The sequence below is a fragment of the Salmo trutta genome, chromosome 15 (assembly GCF_901001165.1).
Source record: "Salmo trutta chromosome 15, fSalTru1.1, whole genome shotgun sequence".
Classification (NCBI taxonomy): Eukaryota; Metazoa; Chordata; class Actinopteri; order Salmoniformes; family Salmonidae; genus Salmo; species Salmo trutta.
In genome coordinates, this window is record NC_042971.1 from 28,386,549 (window position 1) to 28,401,174 (window position 14,626).

At 43.1% G+C, this 14,626-nt stretch overlaps 1 protein-coding gene and 1 long non-coding RNA gene across 11 annotated transcripts in view; both read right to left on the bottom strand.

The window, feature by feature from the left end:
* Positions 1-1,747: 1,747 nt before the first annotated feature.
* Positions 1,748-14,626, bottom strand: part of mks1 (MKS transition zone complex subunit 1) — a 57,601-nt gene continuing 44,722 nt past the window's right edge. For 6 of the 10 annotated variants that reach the window (XM_029690847.1, XM_029690851.1, XM_029690846.1 and 3 more), the window contains 13 exons: positions 7,858-7,986; positions 7,650-7,754; positions 7,412-7,520; positions 5,446-5,502; positions 5,202-5,244; positions 5,033-5,095; positions 4,789-4,859; positions 4,629-4,698; positions 2,938-3,045; positions 2,698-2,831; positions 2,516-2,598; positions 2,196-2,293; positions 1,748-2,063 (listed from right to left, as the gene is read on the bottom strand). In XM_029690847.1, coding sequence (XP_029546707.1) covers positions 1,960-2,063; positions 2,196-2,293; positions 2,516-2,598; positions 2,698-2,831; positions 2,938-3,045; positions 4,629-4,698; positions 4,789-4,859; positions 5,033-5,095; positions 5,202-5,244; positions 5,446-5,502; positions 7,412-7,520; positions 7,650-7,754; positions 7,858-7,986 — 1,174 coding nt within the window. In that variant the 3' untranslated portion in view covers positions 1,748-1,959. Of the gene's footprint in view, positions 2,064-2,195; positions 2,294-2,515; positions 2,599-2,697; positions 2,832-2,937; positions 3,046-4,628; positions 4,699-4,788; positions 4,860-5,032; positions 5,096-5,201; positions 5,245-5,445; positions 5,503-7,411; positions 7,521-7,649; positions 7,755-7,857; positions 7,987-8,161; positions 8,260-8,430; positions 8,587-8,693; positions 8,750-8,882; positions 9,005-9,230; positions 9,670-14,626 lie in introns of those variants that run through there. The other 4 variants (XM_029690848.1, XM_029690850.1, XM_029690845.1 and 1 more) reach the window with 3 other exon arrangements.
* Positions 10,975-12,734, bottom strand: LOC115148743 (uncharacterized). The gene is made up of 6 exons (XR_003866746.1): positions 12,676-12,734; positions 12,533-12,571; positions 12,347-12,421; positions 11,712-12,038; positions 11,243-11,530; positions 10,975-11,086 (listed from the first exon to the last, which is right to left on the bottom strand). It is a non-coding gene; the product is annotated as an uncharacterized LOC115148743 (long non-coding RNA).

Genomic DNA, 14,626 nt, shown 5'->3' on the forward strand with positions numbered 1-14,626 from the left:
TTGGGCTGCAATTTCTGAGGCTGGTAACTCTAATGAACTTGTCCTCTGCAGCAGAGGTAACTCTGGGTCTTCCTTTCCAGTGGCGGTCCACATGAAAGCCAGTTTCCTCACAGCGATTGATGGTTTTTGCGACTGCACTTGAAGAAACTTTAAAAGTTCTTAACATTTTCTGGATTGACTGGTCTCTCGTTTTTCTTTGGTTATTTGAGCTGTTCTTGCCATAATATGGACCTGGTCTTTTACCAAATAGGGCTATCTTCTGTATACCACTCCTACCTTGTCACAACAACTGATTGGCTTAAATGCATTAAGGAAAGAAATTCCACATTCACTTTTAAAAAAGCACACCTGTTAATTGAAATGCATCCCAGGTGACTACCTCATGAAGCTGGTTGAGAGAATGCCAAGAGTGTGCAAAGCTGTCATCAAGGCAAAGGGTGGCTACTTTGAAGAATCTCACATCTCAAATATATTTTGATTTGTTTAACACTGTTTTGGTTACTACATGATTCCATATGTGTTGTTTCATAGTTTTGATGTCTTCACTATTCTACAATGTAGAAAATAGTAAAAAAATAAAACCCCTTAAATAAGTAGGTTTGTCCAAACTTTTGACTGGTAATGTATACACATGTCACTGCCTGCATTATATTGCTAGCAAGTATCCATCAGGACAACCAACTATAGATGTTTGTAATGTATAAAGTTTACTTAGGAGAGGGAGACAGACCGTGTTCACACCATGGCCAGCGCCAGGCCACTCTGTGGCGGTGCCAGCAGGGCTGGTGACTGAGACAGGTGCAGCAGGCGTCCAGACGGGCAGAGGGGAGCGCCAGCACTGACAGTTTCCTGGCACCCTCACTCCTCTCGGACACTTTGCTACACATGGGATTGAGACACGCTCAGCAGTGAGCTGCACACACCGTAGGGGGAGAAGAGGAGAGATGAGAGGAGAAGAGTGACGAGTCTCATCTTATGCCAGTACAGGCTTGATACAACCTGGACTTTACTAGGTAGACCTGTGCTCATCTCATTTCTCCCAAAGGTAAACATGTAATTGACCAAATGATAGCAGAGTAATGTTTCATACAAATCATGGGAAAAGAAGGTATAGAAAGCCTCAGACATTTTACTTTTTGAAGATGTGAATCTAAAATAGGTATATCTTAGTTTTATTATAAAATCAATTGACAAACTATGACAACAAAACATGAAAAAGACTTTGACACCGCGCTATAAAGTCACTCTTACAATACTGTATCAGAAGCACATATACAATTAGTATACAAAACATTAAGAACACCTACTCTTTCCATGACACAGACTGACCAGGTGAATGAAGGTGAAAGCTATGATCCCTTATTGATGTTACTTTTAAATTCACTTCAAATCAGTGTAGATGAAGGGGAGGAGACAGGTTAAAGAAGAAGTTTTAAGCCTGGAGACAATTGAGACATGGATTGTATTTGTGTGCCGTTCAGATTGTGAATGGGCAAGACAAAAAAATTTAAGTGGCTTTGAACAGGGAATGGTGTCAGGCGCACTGGTTTGTGTCAAGAACTGCAACGCTGCTGGGTTTTTCACGCTCAACAGTTTCCCGTGTGTATCAAGAATGGTCCACCACCCAAAGGAAATCCAGCCATCTTGACACAACTGTGGGAAGCATTGGAGTCAACATGGGCCAGCATCTCTGTGAAACGCTTTCAATACCTTGTAGAGTCCATGCCTCGACGAATTGAGGCTGTTCTCAGTAAAAGGGGGGGAGTGGTCCAACTCAATATTAGGAAGGTGTTCCAAATGTTTGATATACTCAGTGTATACAGGTGTACATACATAGTACTAATTACAAAATTAAAGAACATAAACATAGACGGCTGTTGAACAGGGAGATGGAATTTCCTCAGCATTTTCTTACAGGTGAACGCGGTGTTGCCTACTGTATGTAAACCATGTACGTGTCTATGCATTGGACTCAGAGTTTTGTTGGGCTGTAGTGTTTATGAGGTCTCTGGGAAGACTCTCTCTGGCCTCCTGCATCCGTCTCCTGGCCCTCTGGAATGCCTCTGCCAATTAGAGCACAAATCCATTGTTTACCAGACTACTGTACTTTCTTTCACTCAGCATATTGTGTACCAGCATCTTGACATTTTGTTATTCTTTCTCAATGATTTGTATTTGGGCATTACATTCCTTACCCAGGACATTGTAGACAGAACCTTGCTGACTGAAGCCTCCCAGCTGGTCCAGAACACTCTGCCTCCTCTTCTTCAGGGTGCTGGCATCAACAAATGCCCTTCACAAAAGACAAGCAGAGGGATGTCAAACAAACAGAGAAAATATGCCCCAAATGGAAAGAATCCAGATCTCTAAAAGTCTGAACCTTTTTCATTCTGCTGCTTTACCCCATACTAAAAGAACATAATACTGTGGACCCCTCATAAATAATCTGTAAATATTCACTGTGGTATTTTCATCCGTGCAACCAACAGAAAGTCTTGACTTGAACCAGACTCACCTGGCGTGCTGGATACAATGGAGGTTGAAGGTGACGCTGCCTGTGGTCTGAGTGCGGAAGCCAAAGCGACTCAGCCTCTCTCCCTACACAGACAGCGTTAGCTAGACTTGTATTTAAATACTTCTCTTCGAAGTCAGTGTTTTGAGGACTTTATTCAGAGAATTGCAGTATTTTCTTTGTACCTTGAAGGTTCCTGGGACTCTGACGTAACTGTAGTCCTCCAGCTCAGGGGATCCACCAATGAAGAAGCGTCTCAGTTCTGACACTGTTCCCGTCTGGAGCGGTCTCCACGTATGACATGTTATTGTATGCTTCCCTATGGGATACAGACACACACAGCCAGAGTAGATCATCATTTACGCTACTTTCAGAAAACAATTCTGACTGTCATTGAACAACACCATGCTCTATACACATCTTACCACGGGTGGAAGGAATGACCAGGTAGCCATAGCCTTCATTTCTGTAGCGCTGCCAGAAGTCCAGGGAGAGGACTTTGAAGTATAGAACTGGCCATTGGGGGAGGGATTCTATGACAAAATAATTTGCAGGGAAATGAAAGAAATGCCATATGAAGTTATGCTATGATAAAATGCATGGAGCCCTGAAAATGCATGGTACAAATACAATTTTATGATAATTATGTTTAGGAATACAATATAAACTAAATATTTATTTTGTTTCTCACCTCAACAATCTATACACGATACCCCATAATGACAAAGTAAAAACAGGGATTTAGAAATGTTTCTAAATAAATGAAATAAAAAATATCACATTTACATAAGTATTCAGACCCTTTACTCAGTACGTTGTTTAAACACCTTTGGCAGCGATTACAGCCGAGTCTTCTTGGGTATGATGCTACAAGCTTGGTACACCTGTATTTGGGGAGTTTCTCCCGTTCTTCTCTGCAGATCCTCTCAAGCTCTGTCAGGTTGAATGGGGAGCGTTGCTGCACAGCTATTTTCTGGTCTCTCCAAAGATGTTCGATTGGGTTCAAGTCCGGGCTCTGGCTGGGCCACTCAAGGACATTCAGAGACTTGTCCCAAAGCCACTCCTGCGTTGTCTTGGCTGTGTGCTCAGGGTCGTTGTCCTGTTGGAAGATGAACCTTTGCCCAGTCTGAGGTCCTGAGTGCTCTGGAGCAGGTTTGCATCAAGGATCTCTGTACTTTGCTCCATTCATCTTTCCCTCAAGCCTGATTAGTCTCCCAGTCCCTGACGCTGAAAAACAGCCCCACAGCATGATGCTGCCACCACTACGCTTGGCCAGGTGATGAGCGGTGCCTGGTTTCCTCCAGGCATGACGCTTGGCATTCAGGCCAAAGAGTTGAATCTTGGTCTCATCAGACCAGAGGATCTTGTTTCTCATGCTCTTAGAGTCTTTTAGGTGCCTTTAGGTGCAAACTCTAAGTGGGCTGAGGAGTGGCTTCCGTCTGGCCTCTCTACCATAAAGGTCCGATAGGGGGAGTGCTGCAGAGATGGTTGTCTTTCTGGAAGTTTCTCCCATCTCCACAGAGGAACTCTGGAGCTCTGTCAGTGACCATAGGGTTCTTGGTCACCTCCCTGACCAAGGCTCTTCGTCCCCGATTGCTCAGTTTGGCCGGGCGGCCAGCTCTAGGAAGAGTTTGGGGGTTCCAAACTTCTTCCATTTAACAATGATGGATGCCACTGTGTTTTTGGGGACCTTAAATGCTGCAGAAATGTTTTGGTACCCTTCCCCAGATCTGTGCCTCGACACAATCCTGTGTCTGAGCTCTACGGACAATTCCGTCGACCTTATGGCTTGGTTTTTGCCCTGACATGCACTGTCAACTGTGGGACCATATATAGACAGATGTGTGCCTTTCCAAATCATGTCCAATAAATTGAATTTACCACAGGTGGACTCCAATCAAGTTGTAGAAACAGCTCAAGGACGATCAATGGAAACAGGATGCACCTGAACACAATTACGAGTCTCATAGCAAAGGATATGAATAGGATCGGTTTCCACTTTGTCATTATGGGGTAATTGTGTGTAGATCGATTAGGGGAAAAAATATTTAACCCATTTTAGATTAAGGCTGTAATGTAACAAAATATGGAAAGAGGGAATACAATGCAAATTCACCCTCTGTCTCATCCTCTCTCCTGAAGAATGCCTCAAAGCTGAAAGGGTAGCTGAAGAAAGCCACGTCGTCCTGCAAGCACAATAAAAGCATGTTCAGGATGTTTGCCTATGTCTCTAATAAGAACAGAGATTAATGTGAAGACCGGAAGTATGTCCCCACCTTTCCTATGGTCTTTGTGCGACATGTCTGAGTCACTCCAGAGAGAGAGTGGAATGGCAGAGTGGACCAATCTAGGCAGAACAGGGAAGGTAGGGTTAGCTGAAAACAACTTGTTAAAAACAACCAGCTATATTCTCTAAAGAGACAGGAATTTAGTTAAAGATGTAAAAGACATACAGTATATTGACAATATGTGTAAGTGGGATATTTTTCTCTATAAAGGTGATAGTTTATTTTGACTCACTGTGGGGCAGCTCCAGGAAAAAGTGGACGTATAAGTTGTCATATTCAAAGCCTTTGGCTGAGTCTGGAGAGAGCAGAGAAATGGTCACTACAGGAGACCTAAGGAAGTGACTATTTTAAAATACAGTATATTGAAAAGTCATATTATAACTGTCTCTCCCATGACTTACCTATTTCTCCATTCACCAACAGACGCAGAATTCCAGGGGGTGGCTGAAGGACACAAACACATAGATTTAATCCATCCCATCATTTCATACATTGACTTGGCGTATCACCAAAACCCTGAAATGTATGGGTTTCTGAGCATTAGTGCTTAATTGAATGACCAAATACTGAGCTAATACTGCAGATTACCTTTGCTGATTAAACAACTTGTGTTAAGGATCTGTCACAAACTACATACATACATACCATTTCAAAGTCCTGGCCAACCAAGCTGTTGAGGTAGTCTTTATGACGTACATAAAGCTAAAAGGAGAAAAAGACAGGAGAGGTCATCATCATAGAAAAGACTCTAACCTGCATGAAAGGCTATAATAATATTTCATCAGTGTACTGTACAGTGAGGGAAAAAAGTATTTGATCCCCTGCTGATTTTGTACGTTTGCCCACTGACAAAGAAATTATCAGTCTATAATTTTAATGGTAGGTTTATTTGAACAGTGAGAGACAGAATAACAACAACAAAAAACGCATGTCAAAAATATTATAAATTGATTTGCATTTTAATGAGGGAAATAAGTATTTGACCACCTCTCAATCAGAAAGATTTCTGGCTCCCAGGTGACTTTTATACAGGTAACGAGCTGAGATTCGGAGCACACTCTTAAAGGGAGTGCTCCTAATCTCAGCTTGTTACCTGTATAAAAGACACCTGTCCACAGAAGCAATAAATCAATCAGATTCCAAACTCTCCACCATGGCCAAGACCAAAGAGCTCTCCAAGGAAGTCAGGGACAAGATTGTAGACCTACACAAGGCTGGAATGGGCTACAAGACCATCGCCAAGCAGCTTGGTGAGAAGGTGACAACAGTTGGTGCGATTATTCGCAAATGGAAGAAACACAAAAGAACTGTCAATCTCCCTTGGCCTGGGGCCCCATGCAAGATCTCACCTCGTGGAGTTGCAATGATCATGAGAACGGTGAGGAATCAGCCCAGAACTACACGGGAGGATCTTGTCAATGATCTCAAGGCAGCTGGGACCATAGTCACCAAGAAAACAATTGGTAACACACTACGCCGTGAGGGACTGAAATCCTGCAGCGCCCGCAAGGTCCCCCTGCTCAAGAAAGCACATATACATGCCCGTCTGAAGTTTGCCAATGAACATCTGAATGATTCAGAGGACAACTGGGTGAAAGTGTTGTGGTCAGATGAGACCAAAATGGAGCTCTTTGGCATCAACTCAACTCGCCGTGTTTGGAGGAGGAGGAATGCTGCCTATGACCCCAAGAACACCATCCCCACCGTCAAACATGGAGGTGGAAACATTATACATTTTAGTCATTTAGCAGACGCTCTTATCCAGAGCGACTTACAGTAGTGAATGCATATATTTTCATACATTTTTTTTGGGGGGGGGGGGGGGTTTCTGCTAAGGGGCGGGACAACTTCTCCGCATCAAAGGGACGATGGACGGGGCCATGTACCATCAAATCTTGGGTGATAACTTCCTTCCCTCAGCCAGGACATTGAAAATGGGTCGTGGATGGGTATTCCAGCATGACAATGACCCAAAACACACGGCCAAGGCAACAAAGGAGTGGCTCAAGAAGAAGCACGGTCCTGGAGTGGCCTAGCCAGTCTCCAGGCCTTAATCCCATAGAAAATCTGTGGAGGGAGCTGAAGGTCCGACTTGCCAAACGTCAGCCTCGAAACCTTAGTGACTTGGAGAAGATCTGCAAAGAGGAGTGGGACAAAATCCCTCCTGAGATGTGTGCAAACCTGGTGGCCAACTACAAGAAACGTCTGACCTCTGTGATTGCCAACAAGGGTTTTGCCACCAAGTACTAAGTCATGTTTTGCAGAGGGGTCAAATACTTATTTCCCTCATTAAAATGCAAATCAATTTATAACATTTTTGACATGCGTTTTTCAGGATTTTTTTGTTGTTATTCTGTCTCTCACTTTTCAAATAAACCTACCATTAAAATTATAGACTGATCATTTCTTTGTCAGTGGGCAAATGTACAAAATCAGCAGGGGATCAAATACTTTTTCCCCTCACTGTATGTACATGCATAAGGACAAATCTGACATTAGGCCACTTTGGGTTACAAAAACATGTGCCAAGTTTTGATTTTGGGGTGAACTACAATAAAAGTATTATTACAGTGCACCAACAGTGAATAACACTACACACTCAGTCACTCACGTCTTTATACATGCGCTGTTCCCGTTCCTTCTCCTCTGGTCTTATGCCTTCTGACACGTTCTCCAGGGTTAGACGCCACACCTCCCTCTTCTCCCCCTCCGTCTCAACTCTGGGCACAAACACACAGCATCATAACACAGTAAATGGCTTGTACTGTATGAATTCTGCTACCAAGTAAGTGACCCTTATTTGAGCTAGGGGTAAAACATTTTCACTTCAGCAGGTGCGGGTCACTTGCCTGTAGGGCTCCTTGCCTTTGTTGAAGTCTGGTTTGATGGTAATCACTCCATTTCCATCTGCTCTTATCGTGCACAACAAGCATTCCTTCTCCTTTTGGCCAAGTCTGAGGAATACAAGAATACAATGCCACTTTTCAATTCCTGAATTGGAACCTACTTCAAAGTTATTACATACAAAGCAGTGTTTTTTCCCCTTGTGCTACTCACTTGCCCAGTGGTCCCATGTCCCCCATGATGTGCATGGTCTGAACAGGTGTGTTGACCACGTGGCTGGTCTTCACAAAGTCCTCCGAGGGCTCCCAGGTAATCAGCCTGGACTTGGGGAAGGTGCTGTCACTGCAGACCAAAAGAATACCACAAACACATTTTGCAAACAAGGGTATGGTGTAATGTGAACATACCGGTACACTGTCTTCAAAGCAGCACATCATGCTTCAAAGTTGGTTCAATTTCCATTCACTTTAATAATAATAATAATAATAATTAACTTTGGTGAGTAACAGGGACCTACACTGGGCGTCTGTCCTGGCGTCTGTGTCTGACATTGGCCATCCTATGTGCCAGGAAGGTAGGGTTGGACTTGACCTGCGTCACCATACTCTGGGAATCCTGTAATGAGTATATCAAAAACAGCTTTAAAACACTAACGTTTCTTTGGGACAGAAACGAGGTAAATGCTACTACAATACTGGACAACCCACTTCTCTTGAGGAATTACATCTGTCCAGGATGGATTGTTTTGAAAAACATCAATGATATGGAGATTCTGTAGAAACCCACCCCTTCCCAATTGGTGAAACGGTCAAAATCGGTGTAGGTGAAAATCCTGCGGTTCCGTCTGCCCCTGGTCCGCTCCAGAGCCATGATCTCTGTGTGGTACTGTCTCTCCAGTGGAGTCTGGCATACTGCCTCACTCTGGAACAAATCCACTTCATACTGCGCGCACACACACACACACACACACACACAACTTACTATGCAACATCAAACTATCCTAAACAGTAAAGTCTTATTTGTTATAAGGACACTGGTAGAGGACCTACCTGACTGAACAGCTTCTCCTGCCAGCCTACCACCAACTCCTCCTCATCATCTCCGGCTGAAAACAAAATCAAGATGTTCTGGTCCATATCTAGCCACCACGAAAATAACATCTAATCAACTAAGAAGCATTTAACATCTTTCTGTTTGAAAACATCTAACATCTTTCTGTTTCAAAACAGTGTTAATACCTGATTGAGCCTGTGAGTTGAGGGTGTCCAGCTCAATGCCTCCCCTCTCCTGTTGAGTCAAAACCTGCTGCTGAAGGTGTTGGGAGAGGGCTGCTGTGGAGGTGAATCTCTGAATATGGATCCTGTAACACCATTGTAAATATAAACAAAGTAAACAGGATTCTAGCTAGCTAAATGCCATGTTTTCATGGCAAACTCAGGGATCAGGTCAAGCGCGGATTGTGGTTAGTCACCGTTACTGGGTGTTCATCATCTGCATTGAGAGCTAACGTCATTAGCTTACGACAGTGTCTTGCTTGTATGGCAATGTAAGGAATAAAAGACACACAAAAGCTGACTGCAACTTACTTCACTTTAAGGTTTTTGACAGCATCCCTGGAACGATAGACAGCTTCTCCTGTGTCGGTGCTCCAGCCGTCTGCCATGTTGTTACGTTGGGAACTTATTTCTTGATGCCTGCTAGCTAGCTAGCTATGCTGCAGTTGGTGGCTTAATAAATATTATTCTTAGCCAAATAGGAAGCTAACGTTAGCTTACCTAGCCACATACACACGCGCGCTATGTATCTAGCAGAAATATGGTTAGCAGCAGGCAATTTACTTGCTAGAATTTTGTAGCTAGTACTTTTCACAAGCGTCTGCTCGTTGCATGGTAACAACAGTCTGCCTGCCTGGTTGGGTTTCTGGGGAGCAATCCAACTATTTATTGGTTCACTACCGCCACCTACCGTGGGATCCAGTCCAGAGCAGCAGAATAAACCCCCCCACTGATAACAGGTAAGGTAATATCAGTACAATAATATTCCCTTGCTGTAAAATGTTTAAGAACCCCTGATGTAATTAAGACAAATCTGTCAGACACAAATAATTGGAATTTAAAAAGCTTTATTGGAAATACACGTTTCAAACAGCACAATTCAAGTACAGATGAGTGTAGCTAAATCAGATACATGCTAATTTAGTTTAAATGTGATGCAGTCCTCCAGTCCCAGTTCATTTGCACTCTTTTGACATGCTTCAGACCAGATGCATGCTCCACTTCAGTGTACAATGGTCCTGAATTTGCATATCACAGTGTTTGAAGCTTTTACGTTCTGCATCTCTCTGCTGTCTTTCATCTGAAGCCATATCCTCCAGGGTCTAAACAGGTGTAGGTTTCCATCTCTGTGTGGGAGACCAGATATTGCATGGAGACCAGTAAGGGGCCCTCACCTCTTCACATTGCCCCAAGGATACCAGTGACACTGCCCTAAGGTTGGTGCTGTTCTTTGGATGAGACTGTGGAGACAGAGGTCTTATCTCTCTGTGGTTACTAAAGATGTCATGGCACTTATGACATGAGTAGAGGTGTTGACCCTGCTTCTCCTGGATATATTTCCAAGCCTAAGCATGTAAATCCAACTCATTATCATAGGCTGTATGGAGACCAATATCGTTTTTTATTATTTACTATTGCTGCATGTCTCAAAATATAAGAATGAGACCAATATATGTATTTTGCTAATCATAATTCCTGTCTCTGAAATTACGTTTGTGTGTGTTGTAGGAATAACCAATACTCAAAATCTGTGTGTGTGTGTGTGTGTATGTGTGTGTGTGTGTGTGTGTGTGTGTGTGTGTGTGTGTGTGTGTGTGTGTGTGTGTGTGTGGTAGAAGTAATAGTTGGCCATTATTTCTTTGAACATCTCAGTTTGGGCAGCAGCCACTGAAGAAACCTGTCAATCAAAAACCACAGGAGAATAAATAGTATTATAAACTGGGTGGTTCGATCCCTGAATGCTGATTGGCTGACAGCCGTGGTATATTTAAGCAATAAGGCACGAGGGGGTGTGGTATATGGTCAATATACCACACCTAAGGGCTGTTCTTAAGCACAACACGACATGGAGTGCCTGGATACAGCCCTTAGCCGTGGTATAATGGCCATATACCACAAACCCCCAAGGTTTCTTTTTGCTATTATGAACTGGTTACCAATGTAATTAGTGCAGTAAAATTAAATGCTTTGTCATACCTGTGGTATACGGTCTGATATACCACTTCTCCCTCCTCTATTTCCTCACCTCTTCCTCAAACTCTTCTTTTCCTCTTTCTTTCCTCCTCCTTACTTTCTCCAACATTTCCCATCTGTTGCATCTTACTGGCCTTCTCTTGCTTCACTACTTTTTTGGCCTTGCCCTTGTTTTTCTTATTGACCTTCCCTTCCTGAATATTTTGGACAAGGAGATAAAGTAATGTAAGCTTATGGGTTTTCTCTTCTCTTGAGCTACTATATCTAGAGCTATGCTATACTGTAGAAGGACTTATGCTATACTATAGAAGGACTTATGACCAATATTCCCTTCTTGTATTTCCTCTCACCTGTGGGGCCACTCCAGCCATTTCCTGGAGCAGCTTCCTGCCAGTCTCGCTCAGGTTGGTTATGGGAGCCAGGCGAGGGCTGTGGCGGTATGGGAAGTTCTCTGTTCGGGGCGGAGCGATAATGACAGGGCTGAGAGGAGTCAGAGGCCTTGGGACATTTACTGGGTAGGGAGAGCCTACAGCAGAGGGCAGGGCCCGTAGGGCTTCAGCCAGGGTCCGGTGTGCTGAGGTCACAAGAGGAGAGAGACCATTCTTGACAGATACAGGACCTGAGACCTTCCCTGGGCTCTGTAGGACCAGAAAGTAAAGTAACATATCAGGAAAGTGCTATGTTCAACACAATCTGTAGAAATACTTTATAACTACTCTATACACATTGCAGATACATGACTACACTCAATAAGTAATTGTCTGCATCATTTCCAATCCCCATGTATATATATACATTTTTTTTATATGCAGAACTTACCAGGAAGTCTGACTCATCGAAGGAGTGGAGAGACAGATCATCATCCTCGTCCATAACCCTCACGTCAAGCTTGGTCACCTTTCCATCCTCAACTTTCAGCGGTGGTGTCCTCCTTTCATGATCCTCATCATCACACTGTGTATCAGAGTCAACTAGTCAGAGACCATCCTCCTCACAGTGATGTCACTCAACAAAGACATGGACGGTAGGGTACAACTCTTTTACCTCCGATTCACAGTCAGTGTAGGAGTAGATGGAAAAGTCATCAGAACTGGAGGATGAGATCACATCATATTTTCTCTCCATCAGCCGAGTCACCCTTCCAGACTGAGGAGACAGAGAAAGGCATGTACTCATGGCAGCCATAGAATACACTGGCATTGACCCTCAAGGAAATGTAGAATATGTAGGCAATCCAACATGGTTGTACAAGTAGTGAGTAATACATGGGTAACTGAAAATGCAATAAATGCAACTCCCATAACATTAGGGGTGGGTCTAAAGACCTTCCATAGTATAGGATTATTTAGCATCTCGAATGGATGATTGTCAATTCAACCAAGCCACCCAAAATGGCCATATGAATCAACAGATTGATCTATTTGTTGTGTCTCTATGGGAACAGCAGAGATGACCTGGCTGAGAGGCTCTGGATTGATGCTCCATCCATCCCCAGATGTTTGGTCCTGCCCATAGCTCACAATGATTGGCTGTTAACAGTAAAGAATGAATTCAACACTGCTTTGCTCATTTTGGCCTTGAATTGTGTATCAATAAATAATATAAGTACTGTTATGTGGTTGAATTTGAATGTGACTTACAGGCCTTTTGTGGATCTGAGGGGTCTGCACTGAAGTAGACTGTCAAGACAGCATTCAATGTGGTTAGATAGGGATTTCTGCATTTGCTTTCATTCTGATAACTGCAGTTTGTACATACAGAATGCATAACGGATATGACTTACAGGCTTTGGCCTTCTGTGCACCTTGCCGGTTGGCCACAACACGGAATCAGGGGTGTTCATCCTCACTGGTTTCAACTGTCAACACAACACTCAATTTAAAATGTGATAATATAACAAAAACAGGACAAAACAAACAAATATTTGATATTTACCACATAAGGGCGGCGTCTTAAAGCTCTTTTGATTCTCTCATCATTACGGTCCATCTTTCTTTCTGAGGGAAACATTTCCATCAATTGATTGACACAAAACACATCCTGACTCACACACAGACACACAAAGATGGCATTCCAAATGGCGCCCTATTCCCTATATATATATATATATATATATGTTGGGAAGGAGGTGCCCCAAAAGGCCAAAGATTACCTGCAACAACCTGAGTGAAGAAAACGATTGTAGATTAAATCAAATCTGAACACAGTTTATGTAGTGAATTAATGCATGGCTACGTCATTTTATATCACAGCTTTATGACCGCGCATAATACGTCACAAGAAAAAAGCTTGTTTGGAGCCGGACTGGTGGTCGCATCTTCTCACTGGTTGTAGCTCAATAACGAACGTGATGTGCTTATTATATCCTAATGACTGAGTAATGGTTGTATCGATGGTTGGTTGGACGTTTTACATAGATAGGCCAACATGATATCAACAGGAATTTGTAAGTCGCTCTGGATAAGAGCGTCTGCTAAATGACTTAATTGTAAATGTAAATGTAAACAGGAAGAAACCATTCCTTGCCAAATATTTTTTTATTATTTTACTTTGAGTAACATTAAGGGACCACAATGGAAGCCGTTTACTTTATTGTGTTGTCCCTGGCCTGACACGTTTTATTTAATTAAACGGTTTTATTATTTTATTAAACTGTCAAATCAAATATATCTATCTAGCTTTCTATCTAACTCAAATGAGCTGTTGAGGACTCTTTGGTCATCACATTTCAGGCACAAGCCAGCAGGTGGAAGTGTCTTTAAATGCAGCACTGCCTTAGCGCACTTCATGATCTGCGCAACAGTAACTTTGTGGTTGTGAAAGTGATTCATCCAAATGCGGAAGTCCAGTACATTTGTTTTGGTTTAGCAAGCTAGCTACTCAAGTCTTGGCTAAAGTGTTGTGCAATATTGGAGGAAAAGTGTCGTAACTGACATGTTGTATTGTGCTTGAATATCCTCTAGTAGTTTGACAAGTATGCACTGAGCATCAACATGATCACCCGAATAGTTTAGAAAGATGTGGTTCAGAGGTTCAAGAGTTTTACTCCTGAGTTCAGGCTAAAAAGTGGCATTGTTGCTGTCATTATAGTATCATTTGTTTTGTTTACTGTCTGCATATTTCGGTTTATCAGAGGATGTCTAAACTCTTGGAACTACAGTTTTTGCCAATGGGCATGGTACGTTAGCAAGGAGGGACTGATTGATTTAAGAATCATATGCTCGGTAGCTAGCTAGCTACTTTGTATGGGACTGTTGTAACGTTATCTAGCTTGCTACAACTTGTAGCTGACGTTAATGACGTAACATATGGTGCCAGTAGGCTACAGCAGCAAGCTAGAGCACAACACATCAATGCCGCTGATGTCTGTCAACCCGATAATTTCAGTTTTAATGCTCTCCTCTTCCTTTGCGGTACACAAGCTCATCACATACTCCTTCCACCACAAGACAGTGACCCAGCTACTCTTCAGCATTGGGGTTCTGGTGCTCCTCTGGTGGGATTGAGAAGAGTGTGGACACTATTTGGTTCCTCCTCATGTTTCAGCTGCTCTCTATCAGCACAGGGGTGTTGTACACCCTCCTGGGGCTGGTACTGTTTGGTGCATCTGCCCAGAATCAAGTGGAGGGGTTAGTTCCTGTATCTCTCCCTTATGTGTATGGCCACAGTGGTTATGGTTGAGGGCTTTCTTTTTGGGGTCAGTGTACCCATGTTAGCCCTGGCTGTTTCTGGTC